General features: G+C 48.8%; 8 protein-coding genes across 8 annotated transcripts; 6 read left to right on the top strand and 2 right to left on the bottom strand.

Moving 5' to 3' along the window:
• Nucleotides 1-83: 83 nt before the first annotated feature.
• Nucleotides 84-3,239, top strand: N7508_005632 (zinc finger CCCH domain-containing protein; the record flags this gene model as incomplete). The annotated part of the gene is made up of 6 exons (XM_058463698.1): nucleotides 84-129; nucleotides 472-534; nucleotides 589-998; nucleotides 1,505-1,664; nucleotides 1,756-1,877; nucleotides 1,962-3,239. 6 exons carry the CDS (start codon nucleotides 84-86, stop codon nucleotides 3,237-3,239), a joined length of 2,079 nt encoding a protein of 692 aa, XP_058320176.1.
• A 1,427-nt stretch (nucleotides 3,240-4,666) lies between these two features.
• N7508_005631 (SET domain-containing protein) lies at nucleotides 4,667-5,020 on the top strand (the record flags this gene model as incomplete). Its single annotated transcript, XM_058463697.1, has 1 exon — nucleotides 4,667-5,020. The coding sequence occupies one exon, from the start codon at nucleotides 4,667-4,669 to the stop codon at nucleotides 5,018-5,020; it is 354 nt and encodes a 117-aa protein (XP_058320175.1).
• Nucleotides 5,021-6,784: 1,764 nt separating this feature from the next.
• On the top strand, nucleotides 6,785-7,198 carry N7508_005630 (uncharacterized protein; the record flags this gene model as incomplete). Its single annotated transcript, XM_058463696.1, has 2 exons — nucleotides 6,785-6,993; nucleotides 7,051-7,198. 2 exons carry the CDS (start codon nucleotides 6,785-6,787, stop codon nucleotides 7,196-7,198), a joined length of 357 nt encoding a protein of 118 aa, XP_058320174.1.
• A 575-nt stretch (nucleotides 7,199-7,773) lies between these two features.
• N7508_005629 (uncharacterized protein) lies at nucleotides 7,774-8,339 on the top strand (the record flags this gene model as incomplete). The annotated part of the gene is made up of 2 exons (XM_058463695.1): nucleotides 7,774-7,907; nucleotides 7,958-8,339. 2 exons carry the CDS (start codon nucleotides 7,774-7,776, stop codon nucleotides 8,337-8,339), a joined length of 516 nt encoding a protein of 171 aa, XP_058320173.1.
• A 1,054-nt stretch (nucleotides 8,340-9,393) lies between these two features.
• N7508_005628 (putative RSC complex subunit (RSC1)) lies at nucleotides 9,394-12,139 on the bottom strand (the record flags this gene model as incomplete). Its single annotated transcript, XM_058463694.1, has 5 exons — nucleotides 9,394-10,287; nucleotides 10,342-11,616; nucleotides 11,669-11,737; nucleotides 11,787-11,949; nucleotides 12,000-12,139. The coding sequence occupies 5 exons, from the start codon at nucleotides 12,137-12,139 to the stop codon at nucleotides 9,394-9,396; spliced, it is 2,541 nt and encodes an 846-aa protein (XP_058320172.1).
• Nucleotides 12,140-12,742: 603 nt separating this feature from the next.
• Nucleotides 12,743-13,726, top strand: N7508_005627 (ubiquitin-specific protease OTU1; the record flags this gene model as incomplete). The annotated part of the gene is made up of 1 exon (XM_058463693.1): nucleotides 12,743-13,726. The coding sequence occupies one exon, from the start codon at nucleotides 12,743-12,745 to the stop codon at nucleotides 13,724-13,726; it is 984 nt and encodes a 327-aa protein (XP_058320171.1).
• A 108-nt stretch (nucleotides 13,727-13,834) lies between these two features.
• N7508_005626 (serine/threonine protein kinase CDC7) lies at nucleotides 13,835-15,439 on the bottom strand (the record flags this gene model as incomplete). The annotated part of the gene is made up of 4 exons (XM_058463692.1): nucleotides 13,835-14,488; nucleotides 14,562-14,622; nucleotides 14,675-15,119; nucleotides 15,187-15,439. The coding sequence occupies 4 exons, from the start codon at nucleotides 15,437-15,439 to the stop codon at nucleotides 13,835-13,837; spliced, it is 1,413 nt and encodes a 470-aa protein (XP_058320170.1).
• A 393-nt stretch (nucleotides 15,440-15,832) lies between these two features.
• On the top strand, nucleotides 15,833-19,673 carry N7508_005625 (condensin subunit YCS4; the record flags this gene model as incomplete). Its single annotated transcript, XM_058463691.1, has 5 exons — nucleotides 15,833-16,655; nucleotides 16,705-16,828; nucleotides 16,875-17,016; nucleotides 17,067-19,451; nucleotides 19,503-19,673. 5 exons carry the CDS (start codon nucleotides 15,833-15,835, stop codon nucleotides 19,671-19,673), a joined length of 3,645 nt encoding a protein of 1,214 aa, XP_058320169.1.
• Between the last annotated feature and the right edge of the window lie 251 nt (nucleotides 19,674-19,924).

Genomic DNA, 19,924 nt, shown 5'->3' with positions numbered 1-19,924 from the left:
TCTTACGATAGTTGCACCCGTTCTCAACTCAGCGTCCCCCAACCTCTCATCTTTCTGACTTGTTGTCTTGCTGTCCGTTTATCATGGCTCCTCGCAAAGGAAACCCCAATGCCACTGCTGGACAGGAAGGTGAGTCCTAATTGCTTGCTTCAGGTCAAAGCTGACCGCTGGAAGATGCCTCCATTGTCCGTGACTATCTTCGTGAGTATCACTGGAAACAGTCGTTTTTTTTGTAGCTTACCGTCTGTATAGGCCAGCAAAAGTACTATTCTAGCCCTCCCGGGTATCCTCGAAGTGACTAACACTGTTTGGCACAGTCGTCCTTATTCGGTTTGCTCCCCAATCTTGAGAGGCTAAAGACATATTACTGACAAGGTCAGGCCACCGATATATCTGCGAATCTCCACAACAAGGTTACCAAAAGTTAGTTTGGCATCTCAAGGTCAGACTGCTTGTCTAATATAATATTAGCTCAAGCCATCAAGATTCTGCGGGATCTGCACGAAAAGAAAGAAATTGAAGGACAGACTTCAGGTAAGTCATATCAATTTATAGGAAGAGCCTGCTAATTATATGTCACCTACATAGGTAAACAGACAGTCTACCACGCACTGCAAGATCCTTCGTATACAGCCGCCCCCCAAGCAGCAGCCGCGCTAAGCCGAGATATTGCAAACCATCAAAACCAACTCGAAGTATTCAAAACCAATGAGAAGAAGGCCCGAGCCGCTCTGACAGCCTTAAGGGCCAAACCCCGGGTGTCTGATCTTCGCCAGGATATTGCCCGTCTGGAAAGCGAACAAGAAGCGATCCAGGCCCGCTTGGCAAGCCGCCACGAGGATGATACGGTTTCAATCTCGCCGGCTGAAAGAGCAAAGCTTGAGACCGAGTGGAAACAATGGCAGCGGCAGGTCCGCATTCGCCGTCGGATCTGTCGCGAGCTGTGGGGACGATGCTCTGAGGTTCTTCCAAAGAACGTGACTGCCCCGGAGCTGTGGGTAAGCTATGACATGAGGCTTCAAGTTCTATCGGAATGTTGATAAATGCCTAGGAATCTTTGGGGCTTGAAGGAACGCTCCAATAAGAGGAGATGGCGATGATCGTGTGGTGATCCTCCCAGTCCCCACTTGGTCACATCATTTGACATTTACGGCTTTCAGTCTGAGCGGAGACTTGCTTGAGCGTGGATTTTCGGTGTGAACGTTTGATTCGACGGTTTGCAGCAATCTGGAATGGAGGCAACGGAGGGAGGCAAAGAGAAATCAGATGGGCCTTGTCATGGGAACAGGGGAAAGCGTAAGCGAAAGTGAGATCATGAAAGATAATGTTATTTTAGCAACGTATTCCCTACTAGTCTAGTTAGTTGCAACTATTTACTCCCGTTCCGTTCTATCTATACACTTTTTTGTACTCGGGTTCGCTCTCGACTCTCCGCCCACCGCCCGCCGAGCCTATCTCTTCCCCTCTCCAATCTCCAAACCCCTCCTCCCACTTCTCCATGCAGGTGTCTTCTCGTCCTCCTTCATCTCGTCAACAAATTCAAGCAGAGATGAGAGGTCGTGCGCCTCTCCCAGTCTCGTCTGGGGCGGCGCCTCAGAACGGTCATACCCGCAGTCACTCGGGACTCGACGTTGCCCGCAGTCCTCCGAACCAGAGCAACAAGAGTAAGTGAATAAATTTTCACTGACACTCAAATACTCCAGTTTTCTGGACAGAGAGCAGCAGGCTAATTATTTGCGTCAATTGCCTGTGCAGACACCAAACATGTTCCATGCAAATTCTTCCGCCAGGGTGCTTGTCAGGCAGGCCCCGCTTGTCCATTCTTACACTCCACTGATGCAGGAATTGACTACGCTCCATGCAAATACTTTACAAAGGTAGGAGATCTATACGGACGCTAAAATTATTACCATTCGCATTTTGGGGCTTTCCGACGTTAACGGGGCTATGATCTGGTTTAGGGAAACTGCAAGTTCGGCGCCAAATGCGCACTGGCGCATATCCTCCCCGATGGACGACGAGTCAACCGACCGACTGGAAACATGGGTGGCCACCTCAATTTGGGTGGTCGAGTGAATCCACAAGCATATGTTAACCAGGACTCAGCTCTCACCAACTCTGTTCTCTCGCAGCAGCGCATGAACGGTCACGAGCAGCCTCGATATGCCCCGCAGCTCCCCCCGCAGGAAGAGTACGCATCCCTGCAACAGCCCCCCTATGATGCGATTCCGACGATCGACACGGGCCTTGCCTCCGATGCGGGATCTAAGTATGGGTCCCCAGCCGAAGATGTTCGTTTCCCGATGTCGCCCAACAACAACCACCTTACCGCTCTCGATGCGGGGCTCCCGGCTTCATTCGACAGCCAGGGTATCTCGCATGCTGCTCGTTACGGTCCGGTGGCTGCTTCGATGCCATCGCAATTTGGATTGGAATCGCCTCCGGCCCAGAGACCAGCGCAGAACAATGCTTTCCGCAACTTGCACGACATTTACGGCTCTAGCTTCCAAAGAAAGCCTTCTTCGAACATTGGATCGTCGCCTCCAGCCACAGAGGACACCATTGGCCCCCGGTTCATGCACTCTGCCCGTTCTGTCAAACCGCGCATACTTTCTGCTAGTGTGCCCCGACCCACCGCCCTTGAGGACTGGGATGAGAATTTCCCGATGGAGGAGGACTATTTGCCGGTCAACTTGCACGACGATGTTCTCACCCCGCAGGAGAAGCTGCGTCGACTCTCACGGACTGACAACGATCTGAGCTCTAGTCACCGTGACATCAGCGGCTTTGGTATGACTAGCACTAGCTTTTCCAAGACCGGCTCTCCTTTGGCATCGAGTCCGTCTCGTTTTGGGGCCCTGTTTGCCAAGCAGCGCCAGCGCAAAGAAGAGGAGTCTCATGGCTCTTCTTCTTTCCACATTGGATCTCCTCTGCGTGAATCGTCATTGAACCCAATTGGCAGTCCTAGCCTTGGTCCTATTGGCAGTAGCCGTGCTTCCCATGATGGCTCGCCGTTTGTTTCAAGCCCTGGACGCCAATCCTCGATGTCGATGATCTCCGAGCAGCTTGGAGGCATGTCCCTCCACCCTCCTACTCGCCACACTGCAGTTCCTCCTGCTCGCATTGACCGGACTATCTCCTCTCCAGTCACCAACAGCAAGATCGAAGAGGAAGAGCAAAGTGATTTGGTCTTCTCCATGGAAGAAGAAGAGGGTAACAAGCGGAGCGGCGCCCCGTAAGGTGAGAACGAAGAAGCGGCTACCGCCTAAGCCGCTTCATTTGTTCAATGTTCAAACAATTATCACGAAGATACGCCCCAAGAAATGTCCACGCCCGTGGGCGATGTTGACACATCAAAAGACAAAAAAAAAGGAAACTGGAGTTCAATTGGACGCATAAGGGAGCATCAGAAGAGAATCAAAAAAAGAGGATTCCAAGACAAATACAACCTTGGCTGACATTTCTCACGAGAATCTAGTTTGGCAAAAACAAAAAAAGGCAACAAAAGCTTCCTCTTCATAGAACTGGCCCAACAGCATCTTTTCTTTTCCCGATCACACTCGAAATCATCTAGACCAGTCATGTCACATGTTCCATTGGGCTTCCGGCCAGCCATCTACTGTATTAATCTCTTTGCTTTTTTTTTTTTTTTTTTTTTGTGTTTACTCCATAGGGATTATTTTTCTCGACTATCATGTACATGGGCTGTCATCTCGACTCTTTGTTATTTTTCTGCCTACTTCTACTTCTACTTCTACTTCATTCAGTTCATGAATTCACGACCCAATCCCGGTGTTTACTTAGTGTCCTGCATTGATTTCCTCTTTGCTTTTTTCTCTCTTCATGTTCACTCGGGAGTGGGAGTCGGTTCTATAAGATTGTACTGCTCCAGCAGGTTTAATTGTGAACATAACCGTCTTAGTCTTAGAACCTCAACACAAGATTGTAATATGCTAGTCAATTGCATGTTGTTCTTGATTTCGGGGAAACAAACAAATCGAAACAAATCCGAGGGATCTTGAAGGCGTTAGATAGGCGGTAAACATGATGTATATGGCAACGTGATGCCCACAGTATTCCTCGCTGAAGATTAGAACCCCAAAACGTGTCTATCAACTGCTGTATTTTAGGTAGAAACCGTGGAAGGCAACTTTAGATGTATTATAGCGTGTGGTAACCTGTTTGCTGTGGTTGCCCCAACTTGTTCAGTTTGGCTGAATACTCAGACGTTTGCCTCGAGATGTTGTTTACGTCTTTCCTCTTCTTTCATCTTTGCCCCATCAACAACCACTGCTTCTGAAATGGTCTTCGTTGCAATTGCAAGCTGCCCATTGCTTTGATCGTTAAGTGAAAAGTGAAGTGGACGCCGTGTTTCATCTCTCGAACGTCCTCACATCCGCATCCAAGTCTATTCTTCAGTCAAATCTCGTCACACCTTGCTGCCATGGCTGCTGATTACCGTGAGCTTTATTGTCGAATCAAATGAAAGCCTTCGCCCAACTATCTGTCTGTTCTAGCCTATCGTTGGCTTAAACTGCCCAGCAATGCTCCATTCGAGTTGAAGCCCTCACCAGGCAAAGCATGGGGTTTTTTGCCACAAGACCCATCCAGAAAAGATCCTTGATCTTGCGTGAGTGAGAAACCATACTGTATTATATGGGACGCAATGCCTGTCGGAAGCTTTGATTTCATGGTTTCTGAAAACTTGTTCTACATTCGCCAGTCTCTGGTGAGCGAGTCTTCAGTATTCGCGCTTTACCCAACCAACTCCCGCTTCAACCATTCTTGTGCCCCGAACACAAATGCATCAGACAACGTCGACGATACCAAAGAAATGTTCGCAACCAATGATATTGATTCTGGTGAGGAGTCACATCCACTTCTTACGATTTACATGACTCGAAGTGAGCGCAACGAAAGTCTTCAAAGCAGAAGATTTACCTGCGAGTGCAGAGTATGCCACCTTGAAGCTCCCCTCCAGGAATTGAGTGACCTGCGCCGTCGATTGATTCGAGGGTAGCGATATGTTACACGACGCAGTGACGGGGATGAAACCCTCTCTTGGGTTATTGTCGACCCTAGGCTAAGAGAAGCCGCACAAGCATTGGAAATACTATCCTCGGAAAGACCCATATACTGCATCCTGGGAGCTTTCTTCACGAAAAAAAGAGGATGGTTGGATCACACATTGATAGACGAAATTGAGCCGTGGATTTGTTGCATGGAAGAATTCTTTTTTTAGGTCAAAGAGCAACTCTCGTATTGCTAAGCACGCTATGAAGCAGAAGACCTGGCTCAAGAAATTGCAAGTGGCTTTCAGGCTGTATGGGAGAGAGGATGCTGCCGATGATGAAGTGGACGTCCGCACGTTCCGAACTTGGACAAGCGAGTCCTTGACAATACTTTTCTTTTTCTATTTGGGTTACAACCTATCAACGTGCTTTAAGTGGAGATTCGAGACAAATTGGAATGATGTGACGATTAACTGTGACACTACAACGATTAATATGAAAGAAATATGTAAAGACTCAGTCTTTACTTCTGTAGTTGTGTAACCAAATACTTGCAGCCCAATACTATGGCGGTCAACCCAACGTCCCAAAATCCAAAAATATACCAAGCAGGAAGTGTACAGAACACGAGAATGTACATTTTCAGCGAATGTTTATACAATGCGTATCAGCCTGGAATGCTCGCCAAAAACAAATATCCACAATCCCATCGTAATATACATCGGCTTTAATTGCCATTCTATAGATGTAGGCAAGGGTCCAGGGGGAACGGCAGCGGTCACTAACCGCTTGTAGAATATGGGTCTTTGCAGTGGATCTTGGTGGATATTAGGGGTGCTGATTGCAACCGTCAGCGCTAGAGCCGTCTGCCGTGTTTGTGTTGTTTTAATCATGGCTTATAGTATGAAGCCACTAAATAGGTTCTAAATAAATTTCGGAGGAATTCCAAATAAGAGATAGTGGGGGCTCGCATAAACATTTGACTAGATGTAGTAAGCAGTGCTAAGCAGCACTAAGCACCCCGGTGGTGAGATGTCCAGTGGAGTGGGCTAGGGTATGCGGGCGATGATTAGGAGGACCCTGCATGTCTTGAATTACGAGTCGGCCCTAGCATTCGTGCCATGGATGTTCTTTTGTTTCCTCTTATATTTTCTGAACGTGTGCTCTACACACTACATCTCTGAAGGGATAGGATACCGTGTGAAACTCTGCTTGATTAAAGTTTATTTAAAGTATTTGGTTCGGGATGTCGATCCCGGGTGTGACATCCAGATAGCTTGTGTTACATGTGGCTGAACCCTGGTAAGTCATAAGCGGACCGATCAGTTCCTGTAGTTGCTAACACCTAGGCTAAAATGGTGGGTAGCAGGTAGTAGGGTCTCATCCTTGTAATTGCTAGAGATTGTTAGAGGAACTTCCAAGGTTGTCTTAGCCTTTCGACTAAAAGCCCTAGCTACAGGATTAGTCAGTCGAATATAGATATATTTGCCCACCCTAACCTGTTACAGACAAGTGCAGGTCTGTCTGGTGGGGTAGAGCGAGTGTATCTTACGCTACTTGATCGTGCAGGAGAAGGTAGGATTACGATGATATGACGAAGAAGGCTAAGGGTCTAATCTATGGACAGAGTACTTTGAATCTGGTGTGCTGCTTCCCAGCGGACAAAGGTATAAATATGGTTGAAAGCCCCCATCATCCTTTTCCAACTATCTCTTCTCTCCACACTACGACATCCTTTCAACATAGCCTCTTCAGATATCCATTCATTCAAAATGAAGGTCCTCAGCCTACTCAGTGCCTTTGCTCTGGCCGGCAGTGCCGCTGCCTGGAACGGCCAATTGAGCGCCGGTGCCTACAACCAAGGCGAGGGTGGTCAAATTACCCAGAAACTTAACCTGATTGACTACGCCACTGGATCACAATACCAGGGTTGGCTTGTTGGCGGCTTCAATGCTTGCACAAACACTGAATGTGACGTCTAGTAAGTTGATACATCCCCGAAAGTAACACACAGATGCAAAAGCTGACATACAACTAGCTTTGAGGAATTCAGTGGTGGAAACTATCAGTTCTCGACCAAGGTCTGGAGAACTAATGATGGATGCCACAACATTGACTTCTTGGGTGCTTTCGATGCTGGCCATGGATACTGCTGTGGCTCCCTCCCTTGTAATATCTCGGCCTAATTATGAATGTAGGCTCCAGCATTTCCCTATGTATCTTGTGACAGAGTTTACTAACGGAACAACAGGAAACGAGGAAGCTAGTGTACCAAAATTCTAGGTATAAAAGTGATCTATGTATAGAGAATTATAGCTAGCATACCGATAGTCTGCCCTATACAGAGGATTTACATTCAACTACCAAATCCTCTTTTCAAACTATAGCGGGCCAGATCCACGGTACGCCTGAAATTTTAACCTTGAATCAACGGACTCCGTACAAATAGGTACTTTCACACTACACCTTTGCGTAATCTAGGGGATTAGCCTGAGCTATTAAGAAAAAAGAGATCAAAAAAGAGACCAACAAGGAGATGAGAAAGATGTAAAGAAAGAGAAGTCAAAGTAGTGCGAAAGTAATGCGTCGAGGCTTATATATATACAGACAACATCCAACATATTTATCCATGACTCTAGTTCAGTTTCAAGAATCACACTCTACTTTCTTCCGCTTTTTCTCTTGAAATTTTTCTCTCATCTCTCATCTCTCATCCCTACCTCCAACCTAACTTCGGTTTAAACCCCGCAATATTGACAACATGACCGAACCAAATGACAGTCCGACCAGTGTAATCGTGAATTTTGTTGCGTCTGGTGAAGTCATCCTCGTCGTGGGACCAGAGCAGTTGCAACTGCGCGCTTCTTCACGCGTCCTCAAGACTGCCTCAAAACCGTCATCTACCATACTTTCACCAACCTGACTATATACCGCGATGTACCCAGTGCGGTCAATCCAGCAAAGTATCCCCTGCCCGAAGACAACGCAATTGCAATGAAGTACATCTGTGCTGTCATCCACCACCAGAACAACATGTTACCTCGACCCATAAACGCGCAGGATATCTTCGAAATGTCTGTCATTGTGGACAGATATGACTTTTTCGGTGCCCTGGAATTTGCAAGCGACGCATGGTTAGCCCATAAGGATGAATCTCCTAGGGGTCTTATACACCTCACGGCTGCGGCATACATATTCCAAAATGCCGAGGCATTCAAGAAGAACACGAGCGCACTAGTTCTCACATACGGTGGCTCATTTCTTGATCTTGCGGCCGAAGACGTTCAGTCTGTGCTAGACTGGGAAATTGTCCGGGAGTGCTTCTAAACTAGGCCTACTGGCTCAAATTGTGTCTGACCCATGCAAAAAGTCTTGCTAGAAGAACAAAGAAGCAATGCCAGAATGATGCTAGGTGATGCACTCTTCGAAATGATAGGCCACGGCAAATACACCAAATGCTTATGTCTCAAGAGGTACGGATACGACTACCTCATGTTGCTCAAAAGACTCTGCCTCTGGCCATCGGGCTTGAGTAGCGTGTCAGGGGCAATGGCTCGAGCCGATGCACTGCCTCCACTGATTGTAGAGAGCATGACATGTGTTGGTAATGGGGTCAAGCATATGCTGAGGAAGCATGAAGTACCCGGGGATGGAGTGAAGAACGGCCGGTGCATCCGGCATTTTCACTTTGGGCTCTATCTACCTTGCATCCGAGCAGGAAAGATGGATTCAGCCTCTTGCCAGGTTCAACATTAGCGCCATTATCAAATTCGTGTGGTTGGAGCCTTGCTGTCATTGAATTGAGATGAAATTTTATGACAGCACAATGAGCACGAAATGCACTTGATAATACATAAATAACCACCGGATTTGATAAAGATTTTCTAAAGCCTTCTGAGGTATATGTGTATATTGTGTACAGTAAGTTACCTAATTGAGATAGTTTGATGTTATTCATCATAGTCATAGACTACAAATCCCTTTATACCTCTCTGCCGTTAATCGAATTCATGTTACTATTCCGATGCACTCGAAAATGGGCAAAAATAGGCGAAAACAACGCACCAAACGGCTTCAAGTCTTCGTATACTGTAGAAACGCCCAAGAGTCTATCCATGGCATTGTATACAAATTCATGGACACAGCTAGTAGCCGATTTGGCCATTTCCTTAGTAACGAAGACTACAGTTACCCAATCAGAATTGCACCTAAGTAAATCATGACTATATGAACAATAGGAAAATCATTCTTACGGACTTAATCATACATTGAAACCAGGAGTCCCAGCCAGAAAGACGCCTGAACCAGGAAAAGAATTGCGCCAGTCATAACAAAAACCAAGCCGAGCCTCGACTATGTTCACCTCTGTGTTTCCTTGCATCTACATCTCATCCAGGTACATGGCGCTCCCCTTCAGATTGACCAATCCCTCGCCGGTAGATTGAGCCTGAATCTGCTGTGTCTGCTCTCTGGCCACTTGATCCGCTAGAACGACACGCTCGCGTGTTCTCACATCTGCAGCACGAGCACCATCTGCTTGATTTTTGTAGATTTGATCCGTACCAGACACGACACGTGAGACGAGGGTCTCGAATGCCTTTCCGGCGAGAGCATCGACACGGGTCTTTAGGGCAGTCTCGATATTGGCACGGTGACGCTTTGCGCTTTCTTCTCGCTCGTTCTTTTCTTCGGCTAGCTTGCGCTTACGTTCTTCGACCTTCTTCTGATGGTCGTCTTTGGTGGCCAGGTACTTAAGGGAGTGGCCGAGTGTCTGTGGCGAAGCCGGGATGTAATCCACTGGCGGGGCAGAGAAGAAAAGAACGCGACCAAGGTCATCGCAGTGGAACTGGTGGCGGATATCCTCTGGGATTGAGGCGTTGGCTGCGTCGCTGAGGTGGAATACTTCCACTGGGCGCGGCGCGTTGGGGTTGTAGACTGCGGCTGGGGCCTGCATGCGTCCTGAGTAGTTGTATGGCGAGGGTTGAGCTGAGGCCATCGGGGCCTGGAGGCCTTGGTAGCCTGCTGGCGTTTGCGGGGCGGCGAAGTTGCTCGGTCGCCGATTGAGAGATGCTTGGTACATCTGAGCAGGGGTCATATGGCCCTGGAAGCCCGGGGAGGCACCTGGACCGGGTGATGTCTGGGTGGCAATTGGGGCTGCGGGCGAGCGTGCTTGGAGTGCAGCTGCGGAGTCTCGTAGGCCCATGGATTGACGTGGTGCGACTGCCATAGGTTGTGGAGGTGGTGGAGATGGAGTTGGTTCTGGTGGTGGAGATTCCTATTGAAAGTTAGTTATGAGTTTTTGTCTTAAGTGATTTGTAGCACAACTTACGTTCTCATCGCGGGGGCGGCGGTGAACGGCGCCGACGACAGGGGGTGCGTTGTCTGTTCCCCAAGTCGGTCGGGGGAGGTCGTCGGTCTCTTTTGCGTCGTCCTTCAGAAGATGCTTGATCGGACTGGGAATCTTCTTGATCTTGCGCGGAACATCAAATAGGTCCATCTCGTAGTCCTTTTCGCGCACCTCGTCTGGTAGACAACTGGCCCATGTTTTGATCTTGTTCAATTTATGCTTTTCCTCGTTGTAGCGAGCCTCGCAGACGTAGATTTCTTTGTCTGGCGCGAGATCCCTCGGGCGACCACGGCTGTAGCGAGTAAAGAACATCACGAAGCAACGGTCCACAATTTCATCAATTCGATGATCCCGATATTGTCCAGTTTTGACGACCTCGTTAGGATAGAAGTGTTTTTCGAAGTGATGGACGGTCTGCTCTGGACGGTAGTACCAGCATGCATTGATCCATTTCTCCCCTTCGGAGTCCTGCCATGTCCGGTAGATCTGCGCAACAATCGGCTTGGTCACATCGTTTTGGTTCTGAATGTGAACCCAATCTCCAACCTTCCACAACTCACCGCGGTGAAGGATACCATCGGGCAGAGGGAAGCGGCCATCTTCCATCAAAAACTCACTATCGGGCTTCTTCTTTTCTTGCTCGGCCAATTTTCGTGATTCGTTCTGCAGATCGACAGCATCCTTGAAGATCTCGCTGTCGGATTGATTGTATGTCTTGGCGTTCTCAAACATGAGATCAAGATCCCGCATGAAATGATCGACCGAGTTGTACTTCTTGCGCTTGGATTTGCGCTTGATGATGTCGATAGCAATAGGATCCTTGATCTCCATGTAATAATCCGGGTAAGTAGCTTTGTCGGGGAGTCGTTCAAAGTGTGTGATCTTCAAGTGGCCACCAGCACCCTTGAATTTGCGGATTCCCTTGAGAATGGTCTTGATTCTAGTTTCCATGGGTGTATCCACGCGTGGAGGGCGGCCGCGTTTCTTTCGCAGGTCTGGCTCCGGCTTCTGAGCCATTCCACGCTTGAACCCAGGCTTGGGACCGGGCTTCTTCCTTCTTCGGCCCTCATCCTCAGAACCATCCATCTCAACCTCGTCATCGTCCTCGTCTTCCTCTGGCTCCTCCTCCTCTTCCTCTTCGTCGTCATCAGGTAAAGGATCGGCCTCGGGGATTTCACCTAGATCGGGGAGTTCTGCTTCCTGGGCGGAAATCACACCTTGCGCAGCTAGCTTCCTGAACTCGGACGCAAAAACATCCTACTGCCGTTAGTTACCGGTCAGTCAATGGGTTTCCCTGGGTGTAACATACTCTGATAACCAGCGCATCCTCGTAAGCTTGTGATCGAGGTCTGTTATAGGTTTGCGCATTGTGTGGGATCTAAAAGATGTCAGTCAACGAACCGAAGATCTGGGCGCAATTGACGTACCAGAGCACAATCGCGGACAAATTCCGAAAAATGGTTGTATTCCCGCTTGTTGATGCGTGCTTTCAAGATACTGAGAGCCATTGGCTCCTTAATGATATCGTAGTAGTCCGGAACAAAGCGCTTGTTGACACTGCGATGGAACAATCGCGACGGATCATGGCCACTGAACAATGTCAGACCAAAGGTTCACACAGCTTTCTCAAAATAACTTACTCATCTTCTCGGTAATTGTAAATCGATATGACCACATCCATCATCGACTTCCATAGTTCTCTGGTGATCACACCGTCATCCTCGATGGAGTTGATGGGCTCCTCGCGCGGGGGATGCGACTCTGGCTCGGATGCATCCATGTCGGAAACGAGCGCGTTTCCACGCAAAGCACAGATTTGGACGCTGCGATAATCAGGTGAGCGCTCAGCTAGAAAAGGTCCAGCGAATTGCCCAAGTTGTATCGTAGGGGGAGTCGGAGAATGTTTCACGAGCGCGTGAAGCTGCTGCTGAGTCAGCCGACTTTGACGTTACATACGGTAATCTGATTTCACAACCTTGCGCTGGAATTGCTTCACTTCAGATCTTCTATTCATGATGTTTCTCCAGGATGGTATTGCCTTACATGGCTGCCATTATTTACATGTTCATATCTGTATTGATGTCAGCTCTGACCCTTGATATGGGCTGATACTACCTCATTTGGCTCGTTGTACCCCGTATACTAAGCTCTGTTTGCGGATGTCAGACCCCAAGAATTCTTCAAACCAAGCCAAAGCTTCCTTGAGCTTGCTAGAATCTCAGCTACAAAGGGACTTTTGCTTGTCGGGTCTTTGCATCGCATTCCGACAGCTACCCCACACGGCATCGTCATATCTATCGGTGGGACGTCCGCATCACCGCCCTAGCTTCTCGCCTCCTCTCCTCTTCATCTCTTCTATCGCATATATACCATTCATCGCATCATGAGAATCCGAGTGCGCGGGCCCTCGGGCCAGTCAACTGTCACACTAGACGACTCTGCAACCATCAAAGATCTGCAAGACCAAATTGCGGAGAAGACTGGTCTAACTGCCTTTGATGTGAAATATGGATACCCTCTCCAACCGCTCGAGCTTGGCAGCTTCCAACCAGACCAGACCATCTCAGAAACAGGGGTCAAGCTGAACGGAGAGTCACTTATCGTCGCTCCGAAAGAGGGGACCAAACTTCTTAGCGAACCAACGAGAGAGGCACCGGCCACCTTGTCGCAACCGTCCACGTCGTCGCAAAAGCCGCAAACCAATAACGCCGACGACCCGCCAGAGATCGCTTCTCCAGAACATGCAGGAACCTTTGTTCTCCGCGTCATGCCCGACGACAACTCATGTCTTTTCCGAGCAGTCGGCGCAGCAGTAATGGGCGATATGGACACAATGGTCGAGCTTCGATCGATCATTGCAGGCGCCATCCAAGCAAACCCAACAGAATACACAGCAGCCATTCTAGGCAAGAAACCGGACCAATATTGCCAGTGGATCCAGAACGAGGATTCTTGGGGTGGTGCCATCGAGCTCAAGATTCTCAGTGAATATTTTAACATCGAGATCTGCTCGATTGACGTACAGACTCTCAACATGTTCCAGTTTAACGAAGGTGCACCTACACGGTGTATCGTCGTCTATTCAGGAATTCACTACGACGTTCTCGCCCTTTCGCCCTCCCTTCCGCCATACACTCGTGCCAACCCCTTGGCCGATGGTGACACGAAGATTTTTGAGGCTGTCGACCCTGTTGTTTTGGAAAAAGCCAAGGAGTTATGCAAGGTGCTCCAGGGCAAACACTACTACACCGATACTTCTGGATTTACTGTGCGCTGCAACGTCTGTGGTGGTACATTTATTGGAGAGAGGGGTGCTACTAAGCATGCGGCGGAAACGGGACATTATGACTTTGGAGAAGCAGGCTGAGCATTTGGAATAAATGATAATGCATTTGCAGCGATTAGAATCTGCATGGTATGAACAGAATAGCGTATGGCGTCAAATCGATATCACATATCGTACATAAATCGGGTCTCATAGCATAGCGACCTCGTCTGCTTCATCTTCCCCTTCGTCTTCCTCTGCCGAGTCTGCACTCTCTTCAGGGTTACCGCCCCATTCGACATCATGATGGATGGGGTTTGTGAAGAATTCATGCTGTAAGGCTTCTGCGGCGCTAAGACGCTTGGATGGGTCCAGTTCCATCAGGCCAGACAATAGACGTGTTGCCTGTTCCTCACTTTCTGTCAGGTCCTCCACACAGCTTGACCATTTCACCAGCTTCTCCCAACTGTAGCCTTTCTCTCCAATAGTGGGAATGTTTGTTTCGAAGATCTGTCCGTGCATGGCTCCTGCGGTTTTCATACGGCGGGTACCAAAGATGCTTGACATCTCGATCATTGCATCGATATCGTCTGCGGAGTTGAAGAAGGGGAATCGACGTCCCAACAGTGTCAAGAGGATAACGCCCACAGACCACATGTCGATCTTTGTGGTCTGTGATGTGCATTTGAAAAGAACTTCTGGGGCTCGGAAGCCTCGAGTGCCAGCACGGTTTGCCCGCCTCGACGGCCGTGAGTCTTTTTGAGGGTAGCCGGCTGACAATCCTGATGAGGGGGGTTCTTGGAGTAGTAACTGGAGAGTATCCGGCTCCGGCGGACATAGTTTTGATGAGTACAGAGACATGGGCTGGTGTATTCCGAGCCTTGGCGCTGTTTAAATTATCAGTACGTGTATAGTAATGTGGAAGTAGAAGTCATACCTCTGCAAGACCGAAGTCAACCAAGACACCTTCTTTCAGGTCTGGGTTGTAGAGGAAGTTGCTGACACAAACATTAGTATGCAAGCAGATCCAAATGAAACCAATAAACTTACGTTGGTTTGATATCACGGTGGAGAATATCATGTTCGTGGACCGAGTTCAATGCAGTCATAAGAGATCGTAGATAGTGGCGCATGTCTGCTACCATGAATGTTCGATACTGGATGCGAAAGTCCGTATGTGGGAAATAGGGTAGCACGGCAACGACTTGATCTTGGTATCGAAAAGCAGTGATAAGTGGACAGACAGACCCGCAACCTCGGAGATCATGTAGCAACTCCAGCTCGTTCTGAATCCGCAGCGGGCTACTCGTCACATAGATCTTCTTCAATGCGACGAACCGTGCCTTTTTCCGCCCACTTGAGTCACCCTGTACTCGTCTTCGTTTAGACGGTGGGCTGTCATATGTATCTTGTTGTGCTTTGTCGAAGATATCCCAGTCGTTTTGGTAGTGGTCGTAGTGTAGGTCCTCTGCCTTGTAAACTGTGGAAAATGTACCTATAGTTTGCCCGTTAGTAAACATTTAGACAAACATGTAAACAAGGGATATGAGATCGAGTCATACCCTCTCCGATCCTGTTCACTAGACGAAACCTGTCCGAAATTCCTGGAAAGGTATCCTCGAGCTTTCTCATGTCTTCTCGAACAGATTCATCCACTTCTTCCTCAAATTCGCTCTCCTCTTGAGGCGCAGCACCTTGAGCAACCGAATCATCCTCTTCCGCTAGTGTGTATTGTGGCTGCAATGCCTGTGGTTCCTGAAAAGAGCTGCTGCGCTGCAACTCAAACACACCTGGGGCGGCGCGGAGGGCCGACATGGCTTGAATGAGCTCCCGAGGGCAAGTATGAAAAGAGTTTAGTCGTGTTTTGGTTCGGAAAGGTCTTAAAAAGTCAAGAATATGGCCTGGGGTGCCGCGTCTCTATGTTGTGATTATGGAAGTTCTTCGAAGTTTGATTGTTTTCTAAGATCAATTACCAAAATAATCCAAACGCGGTAGGTATGCGGGCAAAACGCACGGTGACAGTACAATGGGCTCAGAATGGCTGGCAGATCGATCGATACAAGGCGGTAAGGAGGGGAAGCTGCAGTAGCGGTAAACTATGACGAGTTACATAAGATTATGTAAGGATCGGCCCTTTTTGGCAAAATCCAAACAATCGGCCTTATCAACAACTTTCCTCCCCGCTTTGATCTCTTCGCAACAACAACCATGGAGGACAGGATTCAGTTCGACATCAACGAATCACTCAAGTATTACTTGAGTGATCCTGCGACACTCCCTACCCCGGATGCAGACCCGGAACTGCTGGATTGCGAATCGGATCCGGAGTCAATCTCGCCCGCGCTAATTGACAATGTTTTGAACCCGATTGTGGATGCGGTGGCAGAGAACCCCGAAGGATTAACGAGAGCATCCGTATTTGACTCACTCCAATTCTTGCTAAAGTGCGCCCCGGTCCCTTCCCAACTTACCCATGGAGGCTTTCGCCCGTCAGGAATCGACTCTGACGAACCTTTTTACACTGGCAGGTACTCCACAGTCCTACCCACGAAATCCCTGAGCAAACTTCTAGATTTGGTTGTTTCTGGCCTCTCCGTTGAGGCCGACATCATTCATGGAGATTTGGAGTCCGACGAACAGGATGCCATCCAGGCCCACAAGCAGCTGCTGGAAATGTACGGATTTCTTTTGCAGTGGGCTCTATCTGCTGTTGAGGTAAAGGCAGCCGAAAAACCCACCGAGGTAGCTCCCGTGCGACGAGGTGGACCCAAGTCCAAAAAATCGGCCAAGGATGGACAATGGGACTGGACGCCGCAGATCCAAATTTCCATGGAGACCATGTGTAAGGTGATGAAGCTCAAGCTCGGACGCATCTTCTTGACGACGTCGGACCGCGATACCTTTATTAATCTCTTCACGCGCACCATCTATCTGGTCCTTGAGAGTGAGCAGCGGGTGAAGAGCATGGCTATTCGCATGCACGCCTTCAAGGTTCTGTGTATTGCGGTCAAGCACCACGGTCATGCATTCGGTATGTTTTATGGTTCAGGTCTCGCGCAAGGGCGCTAACCTTGGCATAGGAGCCCAAACGTCGATCGTGCAAAGTTTGACCTACTTTGAGCACTTATCCGAACCTATGGCCGAGTTCCTACACATTTTGGCAGAACAATACGACTACCCGCAGCTCTCCGATGAAATTTTGAAGTAATGCAATCCACTGTTCTGTTTTGTCTCACACTGACAATTTTAGGGAACTTGGAAACAAGGAATTCAATTCTAATGACACAAGAGGACCGAAGTCTGTTTCATCATTCATCATTAAGCTGTCTGAGCTTGCCCCCAGATTGATCATCAAGCAAATGACACTTTTGGCAAAGCAGCTAGATAGTGAGGTAATTATAGCCGAACAGAAATTATGTTGTTCTTTTGCTCACAAGTACAGGCATATACACTCCGCTGTGCAGTTATCGAGGTTTGCGGAAACCTCATTGCTGATCTCAGCCGACAAGAAGAACCCAGCGACAACTACAAAACTCAGATCAACGCCTTTTTCGATGTCTTGGAAGAGCGTTTCCTCGATATCAACCCCTATTGCCGGTGCCGTGCGATCCAGGTGTTTATGCGAATTTGTGACTTAGAGCAAAAGTTCCCTAAGAGACGCCAGTCTGCGGCTCAGCTGGCAGCCCGAAGCTTGGAAGACAAGAGTAGCAATGTCCGACGTAATGCGATTAAACTTTTGTCTAAGCTGGTCTCTACGCATCCATTCAGTGTGATGCATGGTGGACAGCTTTCATACAAGGAGTGGAATGAGAGGCTTGACGGAGTTGATGCCGAACTGAACGCTCTCCGCCCTGCTGAGACTCCTGGGTTTGATGCAGGCGATATGACACAGGTCGATCCTGAGCTGCTTGACGACGCTACACAGTTGCCAGACGACTCACCCTCAAAAGCACCCCGAATGACCGAAGAGGAAAAGGCTGTGGCTATCCAAAAAGCCCAAGAACAGGCTGCAACTTCTGAGTTGTTGACACGTCTCCAGCTGACGCGAAAGTACTACAATGAGGCCATCCGCTTTATTGAAGTACTTCATTCGGCGTCTACTATTGTGTCGCAATTGCTGTCTTCACGGAACAAGAGCGAGGTTATTGAAGCCATGGACTTCTTTGTCGTTCTTGATGCGTACAAGATTGAAACGGCTCGTGGTGGAATTCGTCGCATGCTGCGTCTGATCTGGACCAAGGGCAACAGTGATGAAGGAAAGGGTGTCCAAACCCATCTGATTGACTGTTACAAAGGTCTCTTCTTTGATGCACCAGGCTCTTTCAGTCCCAATGATGCCGCCAACTATATTGCTCGCAACATGATCAGTCTGACATTTGGCGCGACACCTGCAGAGTTGACTTGCCTTGAGCAACTGCTCAGCACGATGATGAAGGCTGGAAATATTTCAGAAGCAGTCATTGCCAAGCTATGGCAGGTTTATGGTATCCAGAAGAAGGAGATCTCGAAGACCCAGCGCCGCGGTTCCATCATTGTGCTCGGCATGCTAGCTCTGGCAGACCCCGAAGTTGTGGTCAAGGAGATCGAAGCCATGCTTCGTATTGGCTTGAGTGGCCATGGAAAGTCTGACCTTGTGCTCGCCAAGTATACTTGTATCGCCCTGCGACGCATGATACCTGGGCGGCAAGCCAAGTCAAAGGAGGTTGGAGTTACCAAATTGCCCAGTGACCACTCTGTGCTGGTAAAGCTTGCTGCCATGCTTGAGATTGAGACAAACAGCAAGGAATGGTATGGAGTAGCAGAGCACGCGCTCAATGCAATCTACACTCTCTCCAAGCACCCGGATGTACTCTGCTCAGACATTCTTCGACGGAAGACAATCTTCGTCTTCCAACCACACCTTCAACAGCGCCCACCTTCCTCGCATACCTCCGCTGCTGATGGCGAAGAGGAGCGTCCTGGAACCGCATCGAGCGAGGGACAAGGGTCCAAGCCTAAGCCCGCCTCCGCAGCGCTCTCGCAACTATTGTACGTCGTTGGCCACATCGCAATCAAGCAGATTGTCCATCTGGAACTGTGCGAACTTGACTTTAAGCGTCGCAAAGTTGAACAAGAGAAGAACAAAGCTGCCTCCGCTCCCCAAAAGGAGGATAATGCTGATGAGGACGAGCTTGATCTCATCGGTGGAACCACCGAAGATGATTTTCAGGATGCTATGGCCCACATTCGAGAGCGTGAACTTCTTTACGGAGAAAACTCGCTTTTGGCCAAGTTTGGTCCTCTTGTAACAGAGATTCTGGCCAACAACAATGCTTACCCGGATCGTGATCTCCAGGCCTCTGCCACTCTGTGCCTGGCCAAGCTCATGTGCGTTTCTGCCGAGTACTGCGAGAAGAACCTACCACTCCTTATCACAATCATGGAACGGTCCGAGGACCCCATCGTGCGTAGTAATGCTGTGATCGCCCTGGGTGACATGGCGGTCTGCTTCAACCATCTCATCGATGAAAACACAGACTTCCTTTACCGCCGCTTGAATGATGATGACGACTCTGTCAAGCGGACGTGTCTCATGACTCTCACCTTCCTCATTCTGGCCGGTCAAGTCAAGGTCAAGGGACAGTTGGGTGAGATGGCCAAGTGTCTGGAGGACGACGACAAGAAGATTGCGGATCTGGCTCGCATGTTCTTCACCGAACTTGCAACCAAGGACAATGCAGTATACAATCACTTCGTCGACATGTTCAGTCTGTTGAGTGCAGAGCGCAACTTAGAGGAGGCATCTCTTCGCCGGATTGTCAAATTCTTGATCGGCTTTGTCGAAAAGGTAAGATCATACACCTTGGCTTTGTTGATGAAATCAGCTAATATTCTCCAGGAAAAACACGCTCGCCAGCTGGCCGACAAATTGGCTGCTCGACTTCCTCGCTGCGAGACAGAACGCCAATGGAACGATGTCGCCTATGCCCTCTCCCTTCTACCGCACAAGAACGAGGAGATCACCAAGACCGTCAGTACCGGGTTCAAGGTCGTCGGTGCGGCAGCCTAATCAGAGACAGCTTATGTGTTGATGTAATTGATGATATGGGTCTGGTCTGTACATTCTGGCGTTGTCGGTTCAGTCTTGGAGGGTTTAAAGCAATGCATAATGTCCATCATTCATCCCAATGAACATACGTACCTTGATTACATTCTATACACTGGACCAACCCAGCAAGACTCTCTGCTATATTGATTCTGCAAGCATAAAGTGCAGGATATGCAATGGTTTCATTGCAATACTCATCAACCACTCCATCG

Source organism: Penicillium antarcticum (assembly GCF_028974205.1).
Source record: "Penicillium antarcticum strain IBT 31339 chromosome Unknown utg000005l_segment0_segment0, whole genome shotgun sequence".
Classification (NCBI taxonomy): domain Eukaryota; kingdom Fungi; phylum Ascomycota; class Eurotiomycetes; order Eurotiales; family Aspergillaceae; genus Penicillium; species Penicillium antarcticum.
Note: the sequence above shows the minus strand (reverse complement) of the source record. Positions and strands in the feature narration are given on the sequence as shown.